At 50.9% G+C, this 15,388-nt stretch overlaps 2 protein-coding genes across 5 annotated transcripts in view; one reads left to right on the forward strand and one right to left on the reverse strand.

The window, feature by feature from the left end:
• Positions 1–7,809: 7,809 nt before the first annotated feature.
• Jmjd6 (jumonji domain containing 6, arginine demethylase and lysine hydroxylase) lies at positions 7,810–13,913 on the reverse strand. Of its 4 annotated transcripts, XM_021176250.2 has the most exons (7): positions 13,476–13,900; positions 12,749–13,137; positions 11,458–11,744; positions 10,798–10,895; positions 10,192–10,280; positions 9,383–9,521; positions 7,810–8,141 (listed from the first exon to the last, which is right to left on the reverse strand). In XM_021176250.2, the coding sequence occupies exons 1-7, from the start codon at positions 13,602–13,604 to the stop codon at positions 8,010–8,012; spliced, it is 1,263 nt and encodes a 420-aa protein (XP_021031909.1). In that variant the 5' UTR covers positions 13,605–13,900; the 3' UTR covers positions 7,810–8,009. The 4 variants fall into 4 exon arrangements, with proteins under 4 accessions (XP_021031909.1, XP_021031910.1, XP_021031911.1 ...); XM_021176251.1 differs by lacking the exon at positions 10,192–10,280 and having other exon boundaries at positions 10,760–10,895; positions 13,476–13,913; XM_021176252.2 differs by lacking the exon at positions 7,810–8,141 and having other exon boundaries at positions 9,403–9,521; positions 10,192–10,285; positions 10,760–10,895.
• Positions 13,914–13,970: 57 nt separating this feature from the next.
• Positions 13,971–15,388, forward strand: part of Mettl23 (methyltransferase like 23) — a 6,214-nt gene continuing 4,796 nt past the window's right edge. The window contains exon 1 of the mRNA XM_021176254.2: positions 13,971–14,185. Within this exon, the coding sequence (XP_021031913.1) occupies positions 14,102–14,185 (84 nt within the window). The 5' untranslated portion in view covers positions 13,971–14,101. The remainder of the gene's footprint in view (positions 14,186–15,388) is intronic.

Consider the following 15,388-nt stretch of genomic DNA (forward strand, 5'->3'; position numbering starts at 1 on the left):
CCTGGCATGTGGCGGAGGGGAAGGAACCCTAAGCCTACCAACATACTTACACATACAATGGTAAGTGCTCTACCACGGCAGGAGCCACATCCTACCAGGGAGAGTGACTATCTTACCCACCGGGAAGAAACAGCACCATCGTACCTGTGAGCTCCAGCCACAACAGGAGGATTCCCCTGTGGGCAGCGGGAAGGGCCCAATCCTATACCCACAGCCTCTGGGCTTAAGGGGGGATGTGTCTCCTCTTAGTGGTAGTTGATGAGAAAAACTCAACTCTACAAAAAAGGCTTTGTCTCTAGGCTCCTGGCTTCTGACCCCTACAGGACATGCAACGTATATGAGCCTTATTTTAGTCTAAGACCCTGAGCCCTTCCAGTGCTGGGATTACAGATGTGAGCTACCACACTCTCCTGCTCGTAGGTTCTGTTTCTTAGATTTATTTACTTTTGAGTGTTTTGCTTTCATTTATGTCTGTGCAACACATGCAATCCTGGTGCCTAAAGAGAGCACTGCATTTCCTAGAACTGGAGTTGAGGTACGTAGGGTTCTGTGTTCTGTTCTGTCTTGCGGCTGGAGTGTGTGAACTCCGCTCGAGCACTAGTCTACATTTCATCCATCCTTACTGTCATCAGAGTGCAGGGCTGGTGGGACACAGTCCAAGATGGGGGCCCCAGCCGGGTGAGAAGTGATGCAGGCTGAGGCCAAGGAGTCAGGGGTTTCCAAACTCCCCAGTATCCAGTCACCTCTGGGAACTAGGGGGCCACATGGCTGGTGATGAGCCTTGGGCCAGGAGGTTCTCAAACTCCCCGGCACCCAGAGGAGGAGGACACATGGGACAGAGAGCACAGCCACCATGAAGTATGTGGGAGATAGCGGCTCAAGAGGACTGCAAGTCTGGGTCCAGGGCAGCGAAAATGGAATATAGGATTTAGTCAGTAATAATTTGAGATTATCGGAGAAAGGTGGAGGTTAGGAAGTGGCCCAGCCATTGAGCTGTTTTAGGCACATCAAAATATAAAGGCTGCGTGTGTGTCCTTCACGAACCCAGAACATTGGGAAGGATAGTGAGAAACACTGCCGCTGGGTTCAATTTAAGTAACTAATTGGGGCTGGGCAGTGGGACACAGTCCAAGATGGGGTGGCACACGCCTTTAATCCCAGCACTTGGGAGGCAGAGGCAGGTGGGTTTCTGAGTTCAAGGCCAGCCAGGGCTACACAGAGAAACCTTGTTTCAAAAAACAAAACAAAACAAAAAAAAAGTAACTTATTGGGTACTGGGTACTACTACAGTGATGAGCTGGGGGTGGGAGTGGGGGATCTCTGGCTTAGCTCAGGGCTGAGTGTCCCGGAACTCAGAAGGGCCTTCTGTGGGATATTCAGGCAGTGCGGCTCCATAAGAAGGCAGCTTCCCTCTATGGCACTTTTTTTTTTTTTACAAGACAGGGTTTCTCTGTGTAGCCCTAGCTGCCCTGGAACTCACTCTGTAGACCAGGCTGGCCTCAAACTCAGAGAACTGCCTGCTTCTGCCTCCCCAGTGCTGCCGGCTTCTATGGCGCTTCTTGATGAGACAGTTCTTGCTTGCCCAAGCTGTTTATTCACGGTTAATTGTGGAAAATGGGTGCATACAACTTACTCAGGGTGGCCCAGAGATTAAATACCGTTTGCAGGAAGGACTGTCCAGGAAGGGAAGCTTATTTGCTAAGCCTTTAGGCCTGTTTAGATACCTCATTAGCATGGAGAACTCTGTGCTACGGGACTGGTGGTCACCATCCTCATGTGGGATGTCGAGGTTCAGGAGGTGGATGCTCTGGGACAGGATCTGAGTCAGGAGTAGATGAAGCTCTTACCGTTCTCAGATACGAGAAACACTGGAGTTTTGGAATCCGCTCAACCTTCCCAGTTTTTGTGTGGTGGCACCGTTCCATGTGCCCCACATTGAGGTTCAAGCTGTGAGCTACCAGATGGGTGCCGGGAACCAAACCCTGGTTCCTCTGCAGAAGTGCTCTTAACTAGCGAGCCATGTCTCCAGTTCCCTTGCCCTGTTTATTTTTAGTGTACCTTTAGCCCAGCATAGTTCTAGCATCCAGGAGGCTGAGGTGGGAGGGTCCAAAGTTAAGGGCCATCCTGTTTCCCAAAAAAGTATACAATTTTAAAGTATTTTTGAGACAGGGTCTCTGTAGTCCTGGTTGTCAACCAGGTTTGGCCATAAATTGTATTTTTAAGAGGTCTATTTTGGAGCCAGGCCTGGTGGTACAGGCCTTTAGGCTCAGCATTCATGAGGCAGATACAGGCAGATCCTCTGTGAGTTTGAAGTCAGTCTGGTCTACATAGCAGGTTTCAGGACAGCCAGGGCTACAGAAAAAGACCTTGTCTCAAATAACAAAACACAACACAAAGTCAGTTCTGCTATCAGAGCACGTCCTAATGACCATGGCCTTAGAATTAGAAATGATGAGAAGACACAAGAGGAAACACTACAAAAACCACAATCTCAAGCCAACATGCTTTATTCAAAATGAACAAGTTTTATACAAGACTTAAAACATCAGGGCAGAACCCACAGTGAGAGGGCCACCTGACAAGGAGAGACTGGTGCTTAGGGAAGTCTGGTTCCTAGGAGAGGCATCCAGTTACCATGGAGACAGCAGGCTTGGGCAGGTTCTCCCTGGGGAGATTTCTGGGGGATAAGTGGTTTGAGTTCTTGAACTAAACAATGAGACACAGTTGAGAGGCACCAGGGAAAGACCCTACAGTTGACATGGTGACACTGTACTGAAATCAGTGTAGTATCTTGACAAGGGCATGGGGATGTTAAGAGGAGCCAAACCCCACCTTGAACTCATCAGAACACACACACACACACACACACACACACACACACACACACACACACACACAAACCACGCCACACACAAACTAAGGAATCCTCGAGCCTGCTTCCTACACAACAGCTTTTACATCTGCTGCATTTCTTCATTTCGTGTCCCATCCTTCTCTTGCCTAAAGTTCAAGGCCTCTGTGTGATGCACTGGCACAAGCAACTGCCCCGCTCTTTAGTGAAAGGACTTCAGCTCTTCTTCAGATGCCATGTGCTCACTTTTAAGCACACGGCTAGGACATTGCTCATATTCTGTCCTTAGGTCTAACACATTTGATGAGAGCTGCCCTTGATCTTGGCTTGAAATGCACACGTTCAAGCCTCCGACTCCACTACCTGCTTGTGAACAGCAGTGACCATGGCCCACTGAGCTGCACAGGCAGGACAGGACCTGGGTAGGATGTACCTGCGGGCACTTAAGGCTTGAATATCTGGGGACTGGGCATTTGCAATCACAGCAAAAACGGTGCTCCTGTTTGGTGGCTTTCTCTGTCAGGATGTGACCCTAGGCAGTCTTTCACCAGACGGATGAACTGCGTTTTCCCAAAGTCTTGGGGGTCTTTCTATCCTTTCTCATCAGCCAGAGCTCCCTTTGCCCAGAATCCAGCTCTTTGGTTTAACCCTGCTGCTGTGGCTCAGCAGCTGCCTAGTGTTGCTGAGTTCTCTACTTTCTGTTACTGTTCTAGCTCATGCTGAGAGAACTGGAACAGGCGGGAGGCTCCACTTCCTGTCCAGAGCACTTGGCCACTCCTCTGCCCCTCTACCTTACCTCTCCTCTCCTTCCACAGTGGAGTGTATTTGCCGTGTGCACCGGGTCAGTAAGCGGAGCCAGGGATACAGAGCCTCTGGCCTGGGTGGACTAAACCACACTTTATCTGTGGCATGGTCAGATGCTCAGTTTCTGCTGGTGTTTGGTGACTGAGGCGCACCTCTGGCAGCTGCTGATTTCTCCATTTGAGATTTCTGTACCTCTCAGGCCACTGGCATTATGTCCCATCAGATCCAATGGTAGCAAAGAGATTTCTCCTTTGGTTGCTTACTTTATTTCAAATTTTGTTTTGAAACAGGATCTCAGTCACCCCAGGCTGGGACTGAACTTGGTGTGTAGCTGAGGCTGACCTTGAACTCCTGACCCCTTTGCTTAACCTCCCTTGTTCTCTGGTCCAGGATAGTCTTGAATTGATCCTTCCACTTCAGCTTGCCAATGGCTGCTGTACTACCAGAATATACCACCTTACTCAGTTTCTTGTTTTCCTAGATGTTTAAAAACATTCTGTTGCTGCTGTTTTCCCAGACAAGCTCCACTCTGTTCCTTGGAAGACTAGGATTCACTCTGTAGATCGGGCCGGCCTTCAACTCGGAGATCCACCTGCCTCGGCCTCCTGATGCTGGGGTTAAAGCCTTGCCACCATGCCAGCTATTTTTGTTTTTTTAAGATTGTTCTTGGGCAGTGATGGCACAGACCACTAATGCCTGCATTTTGGGAGGAAGAGGCAGGTAGATCTCTGTGTAAGTTCAATGCCAGCCTGGTCTATAGAATGAGTTCTAGGCCAGCCTGGGAGGGGGGGATCTATTTTACGGGCAAGAGTGTTTCGTCTGTATATGTGTACCGTGTGCATGCCTGGGGCTTGCAGAGGTCAGAAGAGAGTGCTGGATCTGCTGGAACTGGAGTAGAGGGTTGTGAGCCACCATGTGGGTGCTAGGAACCAAACCCAGGTCTTTCTTCTGCTAGAGCAGCAAGTGCTCTTACCTGCTGAGCGACCTCTCCAGCCCATTTTATCTGTGTGTGTGTGTACACATCAGGAGACAACTTAAGGAAACCAGTTCTTATTCTACCATGGTGGCTCTCCCAGGCGTCTTGGAGACACCTGTTTTCCCTGCAGAGCCATCTATCTTACTGGTCACTTCCTGTTTCAACAGGCTGGGAGAGGAGCAGTTATAAAGGGTGAATGAGGTACTCCAGTAGCAACACAAGGAACAGCTTCCTGAAGACAAGAGTGCTTTTCAAATAGAAAGCCACCTGGACATCACTAGGGATGATTCAGGGTCTCCCCAGCCCATTGGACCAGGAGGCTATGCTGTTCCAGAGGACAGTTCCAGCTGAGGCAGACACCACCTCTGCAGAAGGATGCACACTTCCTATCCAGCCGGCCACATAGTTGGATCAAGAGCTCCATACATACCAGCCTGAACCTTAAGTCTTGGGCGCTCTGACAGGCAGTGCCACCGTTCCAATGAATCTACAGCTTTCTAGGTCACAGTCTGACTGGGGACAAGTCCCCTCTACTCATCAGAATGTCCTTGGCTATAGGACAGATTAAGTAAAACAGGCGAGTGCAATGTTTATTCTCCTGCAGTAATTGTCGGCTCAGAGGCTCACCGCCTCGGTTGGCTAACCCAGGCCTAAAAGCGTACAGCATCCGTACAATGTAATCTAGGCCTAGATGTTTTCAGCCTCTGAGACTCACCACTGAATAAGCTCACTCTTTCTAGCTCTTTCTGAACTCTGTTGGCTGGTTAAATTCAGCTGTTCTGGCTCAAACTCCTCTCCAAGCTGGATCTAGTCTGGCTTTTCTCTCTTGGTCTGACTTTCTGCTTCCTGGCCTCAAACGAACTCTGGCAATTTGTTCTAATCTTCTGGCTCATTCTTGTTCGCTGGCTTGTTCTGTCTTCACCTATCTAGCTTGTTCTCCTTTCCCTCTCTCACCCCCATCTTTTTCTTCCTGTCAAGTAGCTTCCCTTTCCTCTCTCTTATCTGATCCGCCACTTTGTCTGCCATTCACTTAGACATCACTTTCAAACATGGGTGCTTCCTCCTACAAGCTAACTTTTTCCTTCATTGTTTGGGATTAAAGGTGTGTACTAAGCACTGAGACCCACCACAACTAGAAACAGGGTTCTTCAGTAAACAACACAACCTTGGGGTTCAGTGTGATCAAATATCCTGCAACACCCAGTGCCTCCAGAGCTATTCAGAAGGGCCCACAGATCCTGAAGTGTGCCAGTTCCACCCAGGGATTTCTTTCCTGGATGTACAAGCTATTGTTGACGCATCCTGATGACATGTATAGGGGACGCAGGTCAGGAAGGTCACTCTGGAGTAGACAGCGTTCCTTCCTCATCACACACCTGTGGGAACCCACCCATCAGAACCTGGCCCAGTTACACCTCAAGTTCTGAGATGACAACTCCAACAACACCGGCCCTGAGGCCCAAGCATGTCTTCTACTGTTCCCCAAAATATACCACATTGAGACTTCAGCTTCCCCTGCTCAGAACGATTCTAATACAGCAGAGTGGTCAGCAATGGTTGCAAAGTCTGCGGCAGGTCACTGCCCTGAGCAGCACTTGAATGACTGAGATCCCAGCACGCTCAATTACAGCAGCACAGAGCCTTCTCCCCCACTGTATTAGTGCCAGCGTGGCTCTATGCTAGTGGAGCTTACACAGTCCTGGCGACTCTATGGGAGCAGTAAGACAGCATCTGCCCAAAGAAGGAAGTTGGGCCAGAGAAGGAAGAGCCACAGTCAAAGACAGAGGCTAGGAGGTAGGGGCAGAAGATTGAGAACTGAGATGGGTGACAACCAACAGCTTACACAATAGATCCTTACAGAGACTCTGTCGGCTCTGGGATGAGCACAGCCTCCACAAGGGTTCCTAACCCTGCCAAGGAAAGCACAATTGCCTGTAGTCAGCAGTTAGACAGCATGGCTGGGCCAAAGCTAAATGGCAACAGTAAGACAGAACCCCACCAGGCAAGGTGGCACACGCCTTTAGTCCCAGCACTCAGGAGGCAGAGGCAGGCAGATCTCTGAGTTCAAGGTCAGCCTAGTCTACAGAGGTCTAGGACAGTCAGGGCTAGCTGCAGAGAAAAACCCTGTCTTGAAAATGAAACAGCAAACAATTTGGTGGTACAAGATCCTAGCACTGAAGAGGTTGAGGCAGGAGGATCCTTAGTTCAAAGCCAGCAGGATAATGTAATCAGATACCATCTCAACTGTCCCTACCTCAAATGAGCAAAACCTCAGACCTCACATTACAGCCTACTGTCACTTCCCAAGCACAGCTGGGGGTGTGTAACATGACTCACAAGACAGAGAGCACATGTGAACACAGCAGTGGAAAGGACGGCCAGTCCCATAGATTCAACTGAGGAGACAACCTGATTCTCCCCATTCAATTTCAATCACACCAGGGAATGTAGAAAAGAAGAAAAAAACCAGGATCCTGCACTTTCATTATGCAGTTTTAGATTGCTCCCAGACAAGGCAGGCAAAGGAATGCTCCTTACCTGCAGCAGTCAAGCACTTCAGAAGGCCACATGTCCCACAATCCAACCAGCACACACCGTGTACCAGCACACACCGAGTAAGTCACTATCCACACAGGAGCAGGAGCCAGCAAATGCTTTTTGGTTTTGAAGTTAACTTAAATCCAATTCTCTGTGTCTTTTTTGGGACAGGTTTCTTCTGTGTAGCCCTGGCTGTCCTCTGGCTTCAGCATGCTGCGATTAAACACTTACACCCAGCGCCCACACCTGGCTTACTTAGAACTAATCTTGTTTAAAAAAAGAAACAGAAAAACAAGTCTAGAGGAATGATTAAGATGTTATACAGAGTCAGGCGTGGTGGTGCATGCCTTTAATCCCAGCACTTGGAAGGCAGAAGCAGGCGGATTTCTGAGTTCGAGGCCAGCCTGGTCTACAAAGTGAGTTCCAGGACAGCCAGGGCTATACAGAGAAACCCTGTCTCGAAAAACCAAGGGAAAGAAAAAAAGATGTTATACAGGAAGCCTCTTCAGCCTTCAGAGAGGACGACTGCTCCAGTAATTCCCTACTACTCTAGTCACCCCCAACAGGATACACAGCAGCAGGCACCCCCTCGCACCCCCAGGGAGACTATGGCACGCCCCAAGGAAAGCTGTCCACAGTATAAAATGTATCCGTTTTTATTAAATAGGTAAAGGATTTCATTGGCACCATCCACACGCCTTTGCCCCTAAGACATGACCACAGAGAAAAGCCACTGCACCACATACTACCAACGCCCATCTGAGTGTCCTTGTTCTCTGGGTATCAGCCCCCCAAGCCTGGCTGCAAGCACATCCTGGCACAGACAGCGGCCACATGTGGTCACCTGGAGGAGCTGCGCTCTTTGCTCACGCAGTCATCCTGGGAAGTAGTGTCCCCATTTCCCACCATGCTGCAGGTTCTCCTCTTCTTCCTGCGGTGTGTTGTCCCATCACCTTCTGACCCAGATTCACACTGGACACAGGGAGGAAAAACAATTCAGGGCCAGGACAAGGACTTGACACTAAGCTTCAGGACCTCGGCTCAATCCCTGGGGCTCACTTGGTAGGAGAGAACCAACTCCTTCAAGTCACTTTCTGCCTCCGTGTGTTTGCTACAGTAAATACTTAGATGTACAGGCACACACGTAGTAAGTCAATGGAACATCAGAAGCTGTAGGTGCTGGAGAGAGAGCACGGCAGCCAAGAGCACTTCCTCTCTTCTAAACAACAAAATTCACTGTGAAGTTTGTCTACAGAGGAACAATGTTCTTTATAGAGACACTGCAAACCAAAACGTTAAGATAGAAAAGACCTAGCGGGGTGTGGTGATGCACACCTGTAATCCCAGCGCTCTGGAAGCAGAGGCAGGCGGATCTCGGTGGGTTCAAGAGCAGCCTGGTTTACAGAGTGAGTTCCAGGACAGCCACAGCCAGAATGTGACACTCTCAAAAACACAAATAAACCAAAACCAAAAACCCTTTAATGCCAGCACCTGGGAGGCAGCTTCAGGTGAATGTCTGTTGGTCTAAGGCCAGCCTGGCCTGAATGGTGAGTTCCACAACAGCCAGGGTATGTACAGAGACCCTGACTCAAAAAAAAAAAAAAAAGAAAGAAAAAAAGAAAAAAAGGCCAGACGTGGTGTTCCATGCCTTTAATCCAGCATTCGAGGCCAGCCTGGTCTACAGACTGGGGTCCAGGAAAGCCGGGGTGACACAGAGAAATCCTGTTTTGGAAAAAAACAGAAAACAAAAACCCCTCAAAACTGAAACCACAAAACAAGAATTCCATGTGGATAAGACCTTCTTCCCTTTTTTCTGAATTATGGAACGTCGAGCACAGGACTTTCCTAGGCTAGACACACTAGCACAGTGGCGCCAGCAGCAATCCTTCTGTCACGGCAGACCACCTTGAGCTGCTGTTAACTAAAGCAGGTCACCGGGTTTGCCTGTTTCTAGACTTACGTATTACCATCCACAGGGAAATTTGTACCCAGGGCTCCGTGCGTAGTCAAAACAGACTCTAATCCCTGTGATCCCAAGGCCACCGTTTCACAAACCTTCACACACTGGGGCACCTCTGCAGCAGACGAGCTCACGCGTGTGAGCTGCTGTAAATGGGTGCCATCATGGGAAGGGCGGCACCTGTCCTGAGTGAGGACACTGCACTTGCTCCGCTGCCCTTGAACTGATGGGCCTGGGCTGGTGAGGGCCTCACCTCTGAGTCCGAGTCTGACGAGCTGGAGCTAGAGGAGCTAGAAGAGTCGCTGGAGCTGTCAGAGGCGATGCCTGTGGACTCCTGGAGGTCAACTGCGTCAGCCAGGACTGCCAGCTCAGGGTGTTCCTGCTTCAAGATCCTGAAGGGCAAGAGGCATTGTTCTTAGGGCTGTGACAGCTGCTGGCAGCACCCGCTCTCGGTGATGCGGACTCAGAAAGAAAGCCTCCATTGCTTCCGGCACCTGGAAGTGGCTCCAGGTGGCACCACTGGGCTGGGACAGACCACACAGGCTGTCCACACTCACTGAAGGAAAACATCATTCTAGAGCCACACGCCTGTGAGCACCAGCCACACACCTCTGGAGGCCGAGGTCCTTAAGGTTCTTGCCTTGAGACAAACAGCCCCTTTCCTACTTTTCTCCCTAAATCTTTTCTGGCTCCTTTTCCTTTTTTTTTTTGAAAAAAGCCTTTCCTTCCCAAAGCACGGTGCTAGTGAGGGGGGGTGGGAGCTGGTTAGATTATACTAGTAAGAGCAGAGATAATTAGATTCTAAGAAATAAGCTGTCTCACACACAAGGGAAACTGAGCTGACCAATAGCAGTAGCCCTCCCCAGCAGCACCCTAACCTGGCATCCACTGTGACCAGCGACAAAGGACCTGCTGTATGCTGTGGCCTCTCTGCAGCACAGTGGCCTACAGGGCAGAGTAAGTAGACCTCATGCCCGAGAGTCAGGGGAATAGCAGCCACCACCCTTGCTGGCCTCTCAGCAGGGAGGCAGCGCACTGAGCAAGCCAGAATCCCTCTCTTACCCCGAGAGCTGGTCCCTCCAGGTCAGGGTTGGGACACAGTGGCACGGGGTGGCTGGGGGTGGCTTGCACTGCCGCTGCCCGTGCTGTATCTGTTCTGTGGATAAACAGAGGAGCTAAGTCTCCAGGGCAGTTACCTCACATGAACTGAAGGTATAAGTTCAAATGAATGCTTCCAGGGAAAATAAAAACCTCAACAAAGGCTTTTGTTGTTGTTGTTTTGGCTAGTGCTAGTTTTTATGTTTAAAAATAACAAACAAACAAACAAACAAGAATAAAAAGAATAAGAAAAAAGGAGAAAACAGCACAAAAAATAAGAAACAATCCCAATTGTGGCCATGTCTTGACTGTGATGTTGGCCACACATGCAGAGCCAGCCGCACGTACCCACACACGCTGCCACCTGGAGGCTAGCAGACTCCCTGCCGACTAGCCCTGACCTGGGCCCTCTCTACCCACAGGTCAGCAAGGCGCGGCTGTCCCCACACACAGCACGGCAGCAGGGACCGCTTCCCTTTTCCTCTTTGGGGAAAGAGCTGGAACAAAGCAGAGGGAATAAACGGTTTCTCACCTATACCACTTCCTTGATAACTTTGGTCTCCCTCTTACCGTCTTGTGCCACACAACAGGGAAGTTGGTGCTGCTGGCAAAGTTCTGGGTGATGGCAATGGTGGTGTCAAGGTTGAGGACAACATGCCACCAGCCCCCTGAAATCCAACAAACGAAGAACTCAGTGACGATCAGCCCTGCAGATGCAGACACCCTGGGGTCTAACTCGGCACAGGCCAACCTGTGCTCTCTCTCCACTGTGGACGGGCCCTGGAAGGCAGAGCTGAGCGAGCAATGGAACACAGACTGTCTGCCTCCTGGGGGGGACCCAGCTGTGACCAACACTGAAAAAGCAAAGGTTCTAGGAGGACCCCTAGCCTTGAAACTCTCACTGCTGAAACTGCATCCATCCAGTTCTGGCTGCTTGGAATTTTCCAACTGAACCCAGCCAGTTCTGCACTCACTCCAGCAAAAAGCCAGGGAAAGCAGGCAGAACTTGGACTACTACTCGGACACAGGTATGTGGGACATGGAGGTGCTCTCCCTTTGACTTGAGTCCCTAACTCTATCGCCACAGGAGGGAGTGCACACACCCAACAGATAAAAAGGGCCCTTCTGTCTCATTCTATGATTCTACTCCAAAATGGCAATACAGGACAAGTCCGGACGGACGAGCCGGAGCTGGGAAGAACAGGCATAGTTTCTCCTAGTCATGTCTACCTGGCACAAAGACAGTCTCCCCTGGTTTCTGTAATATCTCCAGGGGTTTGAACTCAGGTGGCCAGGTTGGAAGCTGTGTCCGGGGATAGATGACATTAAACCAGGTAATTGCTTCATCCTGTTGGTTCCCTCCTTCTTCTCGGGTCACCTTGATGAGTTCTCTGGGTGTGTTTGTTGGGAACAGGCACCACCGCTTGTGACCCTGAACTAAGGCATTCCAGGCACTGGTCCCCAGAGGGTCGATGTGAATCCCAGTTCCAGAACGTGGCGGCCCCATCACAAACCACCTACAGGATGCAAACATGAAGCCATGAGAGGTAATCTGAAATGTGTGTGACACAGAAGTCAAATGTCTATAATACACCATCATGCATGCAGTCTTCAGAGACTCTACATTCTGGTATACAATATTAAGTGAACTATATATGAACTGACGTCTAACAGAAAAAATAATGGACTGATGCAAATTACTGCTGGACTTTTATCGATCCACTGGGTGTGGTAGCCCAAGCTCTTAATACCAACATCCTGGAGACAGACACAGGTGGATCTGTAATTTCAAGGCCTACCAGAGACCCCTATCTCAAAAAACCCAAACCAAGCCTGGTGCAATATTGAACATCTTTAATGTCTAGCACTTAGAAGGCAGATCTCTGTGAGTTTAAGGTCAACCTGGTAACACAGTGAGTTACAGAGAGTCAGTATAAGAAACCACACTTGTAAAAATAGAAATAAAACTTCCTTGATTAAGCAGTGGTTGCACTAAAATGCCCTGGGGCTGGGCAGAGACGGCTCAGGTTAGGAACACCTCAATTCCCCAAAGCACCAAGGTTCAATTCTTAGAACCTCACATGATCCCGATGGCTCACAACTATCCATAATTGCAGCTCCTGAGATTCTGACCCTCTCTTCTGACCTCAACCAACAGGCACAGACTGGTACAACACATACATGCATGAAGTTTTACTTTTAAAAACAAAACTGCCCTGGAGGAATCCAGATGCCTCCCCATCCCCCATGGAATCCTTCTTCCGAAGTAGGACCATAAACAGGTCCATGTGTAGGGAAGACCTTCATGGCTTTTACAAGGTTAGACAGAGTTCTGCTAACCTTACACTCTGGAAGGTTTGTGGATTTGTGTGTGTGTGTGTGTGTGTTTATCTGGAGACAGGGTTTCTTTGTGTAGCCCTTGCTGTCCTGGAACTCATTCTGTAGCCCAGGCTGGCCTCACAAAAATACCACTGCCTGTCACTGTCCATGGTTTTTGAACACTTAACGTGAAATACTTTACCTGTAAGGGGGTCTGCGTTTCTCCCCCGCGTATTGGAAAAGATCATCTGTGAAAAACTTGGGCACCTTGTAGTCTTCCAAAAGCTTCCTTCTTTTGGGGTGTTCGCCATAGCTGCTATCGAAGATGTAAAGGGGACTGTCATCGCGGGTGCTCTCCATGTACTCGATGTAGTACTTCATCTTCATCTTCACTGAGTAGCCGTCATTATCCTCGCCGCACTTGAACTTCTGGTTCCGGTATTTCCTTTTGAGGCGCTCCAGAGTCCATTTCTCCTGTGCGGACCAGCCCTCTTGTGCATTGAGCAGAACCACGGGCTTATACGGCCTCTCGTAGCGCTCCACGAACTCTTTCACCGACAGCTGTAAGGCATCAGCTCTCTCCACGTTATCCTGCGGGAACAACAAAAGACCTGTCCCGTTAGGACACTGGAACAAGCCCAGTGGCGGATAAAGGTGTCCCACAGGGCCAATTAGCAAAGACACCCGTGAGCAATGGCACACTCGAGCAAGGAACGAGCCTCTGCTCCTCCCTGGACGGAGGGACCGAAGGAGGCCCACGTGCGTGCGGGCGAGCACGTCGCACCCGGAGCCACCCCTTCAAGGGAGGGAGGGGCCCGAAGCTCCCACGACCGAGCGAGTTTTGACAGCCGCGCTGCGGGGCCCCATCGTGGGACCAGCGGCCCTCGGAAGGCGGGCAGCCGCCGCGTGGGGACCCGCGCCCCGCTCACCAGCACGGCCGCGGGGTTCAGCGGGTAGCTCTCGTAGTAGTTGTGCCGGGTCCAGTCGAGCGAGTCCTTGAGCTCGGGCCGCGCACTCCGCTTGGCCTCGCGGATGCGCTTCTTGCTCTTGTGGTTCATCGTGAGCCGCTCGCCGTCCGGTTCCGCCCCGACCCCGACGCGGCTCGCGTTTCCTGCCACCAAACGCACCCTCCCTCCCCGGCTGGCGAGGCCCCGAGACGCCCTTCGCTCCGGCCCGGCGCCTTTAAAGTCGCCTTCCAGAAGATTCACTCCCCAGCCGCCACCGGAGCTTCGGGTTGGGCGAACAGCGGCCTTCCTCCCCGCCCCACCGCCTCATGCGGTCCGCCATTGGCCTCAGCGACCTGCCAGATCCGCCTTCATGCGCGCCAATTGGGCGCCATGTTGGGAAGGTCGCGTCGCCGACGCCCTGCCCCTCCCTGCTTTGGCCTACGCAACACTTCCGGCTGCGCGTCGCTTCCCCGCGGTCTCCTTCCGGCCGGGCCCGCTGTGGCCTCCCGCTTCCTGTGTTTGCTCTGGACAGTGTCCAGCCTGGCCCTCCTTGAGGACCGCCTCCTGACCCGGCGTCCCTGGACTCCCCTCCGTGCGAGCCCGGCCTCATGGCCGGGACCCAGCGCTTTCGGTTCCGGGAGGAGCCAGGTCCCGGAGGCGACCGGGCGGTGCTGGAGGTCCGCGTCCCGCAGGTGCGTGCGGCGGCACCCACGTGGGAGCCCCCTGGTTGGAGCGGGAGTGGGGTGTCCTTCAGTTCTCGGCTTCGTTCATTAGCACCAGGTCTGGTGTGAAGCCCGGTGAGGGGTTAAGTGCGCTCCAGTGACACATTTAAGGACCGTGCCAGGAAGTTCACTGAATTCCACCAGGAAAGTGGCTGTCTTGTACCGTGATGCTAACTTTGGACTCTTTTGAAAGCATCTGTCAATATGTCAAACACGGCCTCCCGGTCCCCACACGCAAACCTCCGGGTACTCTTGATTGAACCTCTGCCACGGATAGCCCTAACTCTCTTTCTGTTTTATTTCTGAGCTCAGGCAGGCTTTGAATTTGAACCCCCGTTTCCCGCTTCTTAGGGTTACGAGTGTACGCCACCATGCTGGCTTAAGCAGTGCCGGGGCTCGAATCCAAGATCCATACACGATAGATAATAGCTGTGCTTTTGAGTTTATACCAAACCCGGTAATCTTTGCTCTGTTTAAGTTTTGGGACCAGGGATACCTGTCTCCAACACCCCAATAAAGTTTTATACATCGGCACTGGCTTGTTCCCTCCGAGCTCATAGCTACTCTAAAACTGAGTAGCTCTACCCAGATAGTCGGGTTTTACAAAGGATTTTCGTGTTGTAATGTAGGCAGCTGGCCCATAGGTAGGTAGGTGTCCCTGGCAATAGTAGGGGGAGCAGAAGGTATAGCCCTATGCTGCCACCTGTAGCAGTCCTCGTTTTTTTTCCCCAGACTTCTACACAAGTGAAGCAGAGATTTTGTTTTGAGACAGGGTCTCTCTATGTATCCCTGGCTATTGGGGAACTCATTCTGTGAACCAGTCTGGACTCAGGGATCAGCGTGCCTCGGCCTTTGGAGTGTTGGGATTAAAGGTGTACTCCTCCGCCCTCCCAGCGGCCTCTAACATTAGAGAAGAGATTCTTGGCTGTGTACTACAGAGAACTATTTCAGGACAAATCAGCGGGAGGCAGAGTTGGAAGATACTAATAACCTGGATTTAAGTTTGGGCGTTAATAGACACCTCGGAAAAGGACAAGAAGGCATGGGGCACAGACTTCATAAGTCAGAACACTGCACTTGAGTGTCTTAATAGCCATATGAATGATTTGGTAACATCTGAAGTTAAATTGTTTAAGGAACTTTTTTGTTTGTTTGTTTGTTTTGTTTTGTTTT

This window comes from Mus caroli, chromosome 11 (assembly GCF_900094665.2).
Source record: "Mus caroli chromosome 11, CAROLI_EIJ_v1.1, whole genome shotgun sequence".
Lineage (NCBI taxonomy): Eukaryota > Metazoa > Chordata > Mammalia > Rodentia > Muridae > Mus > Mus caroli.

Excerpts from the sequence above, each read along its gene's own strand:
- Jmjd6 (XM_021176250.2), bottom strand. The coding sequence starts at position 13,604 with ATGAACCACAAGAGCAAGAAGCGCATCCGCGAGGCCAAGCGGAGTGCG. Across the intron at positions 11,745-12,748 it reads AAACGCAGACCCCCTTACAG|GTGGTTTGTGATGGGGCCGC; the intron begins GTAAAGTATTTC and ends TGCATCCTGTAG. Across the intron at positions 10,896-11,457 it reads GGAGACTGTCTTTGTGCCAG|GGGGCTGGTGGCATGTTGTC; the intron begins GTAGACATGACT and ends GTTGGATTTCAG.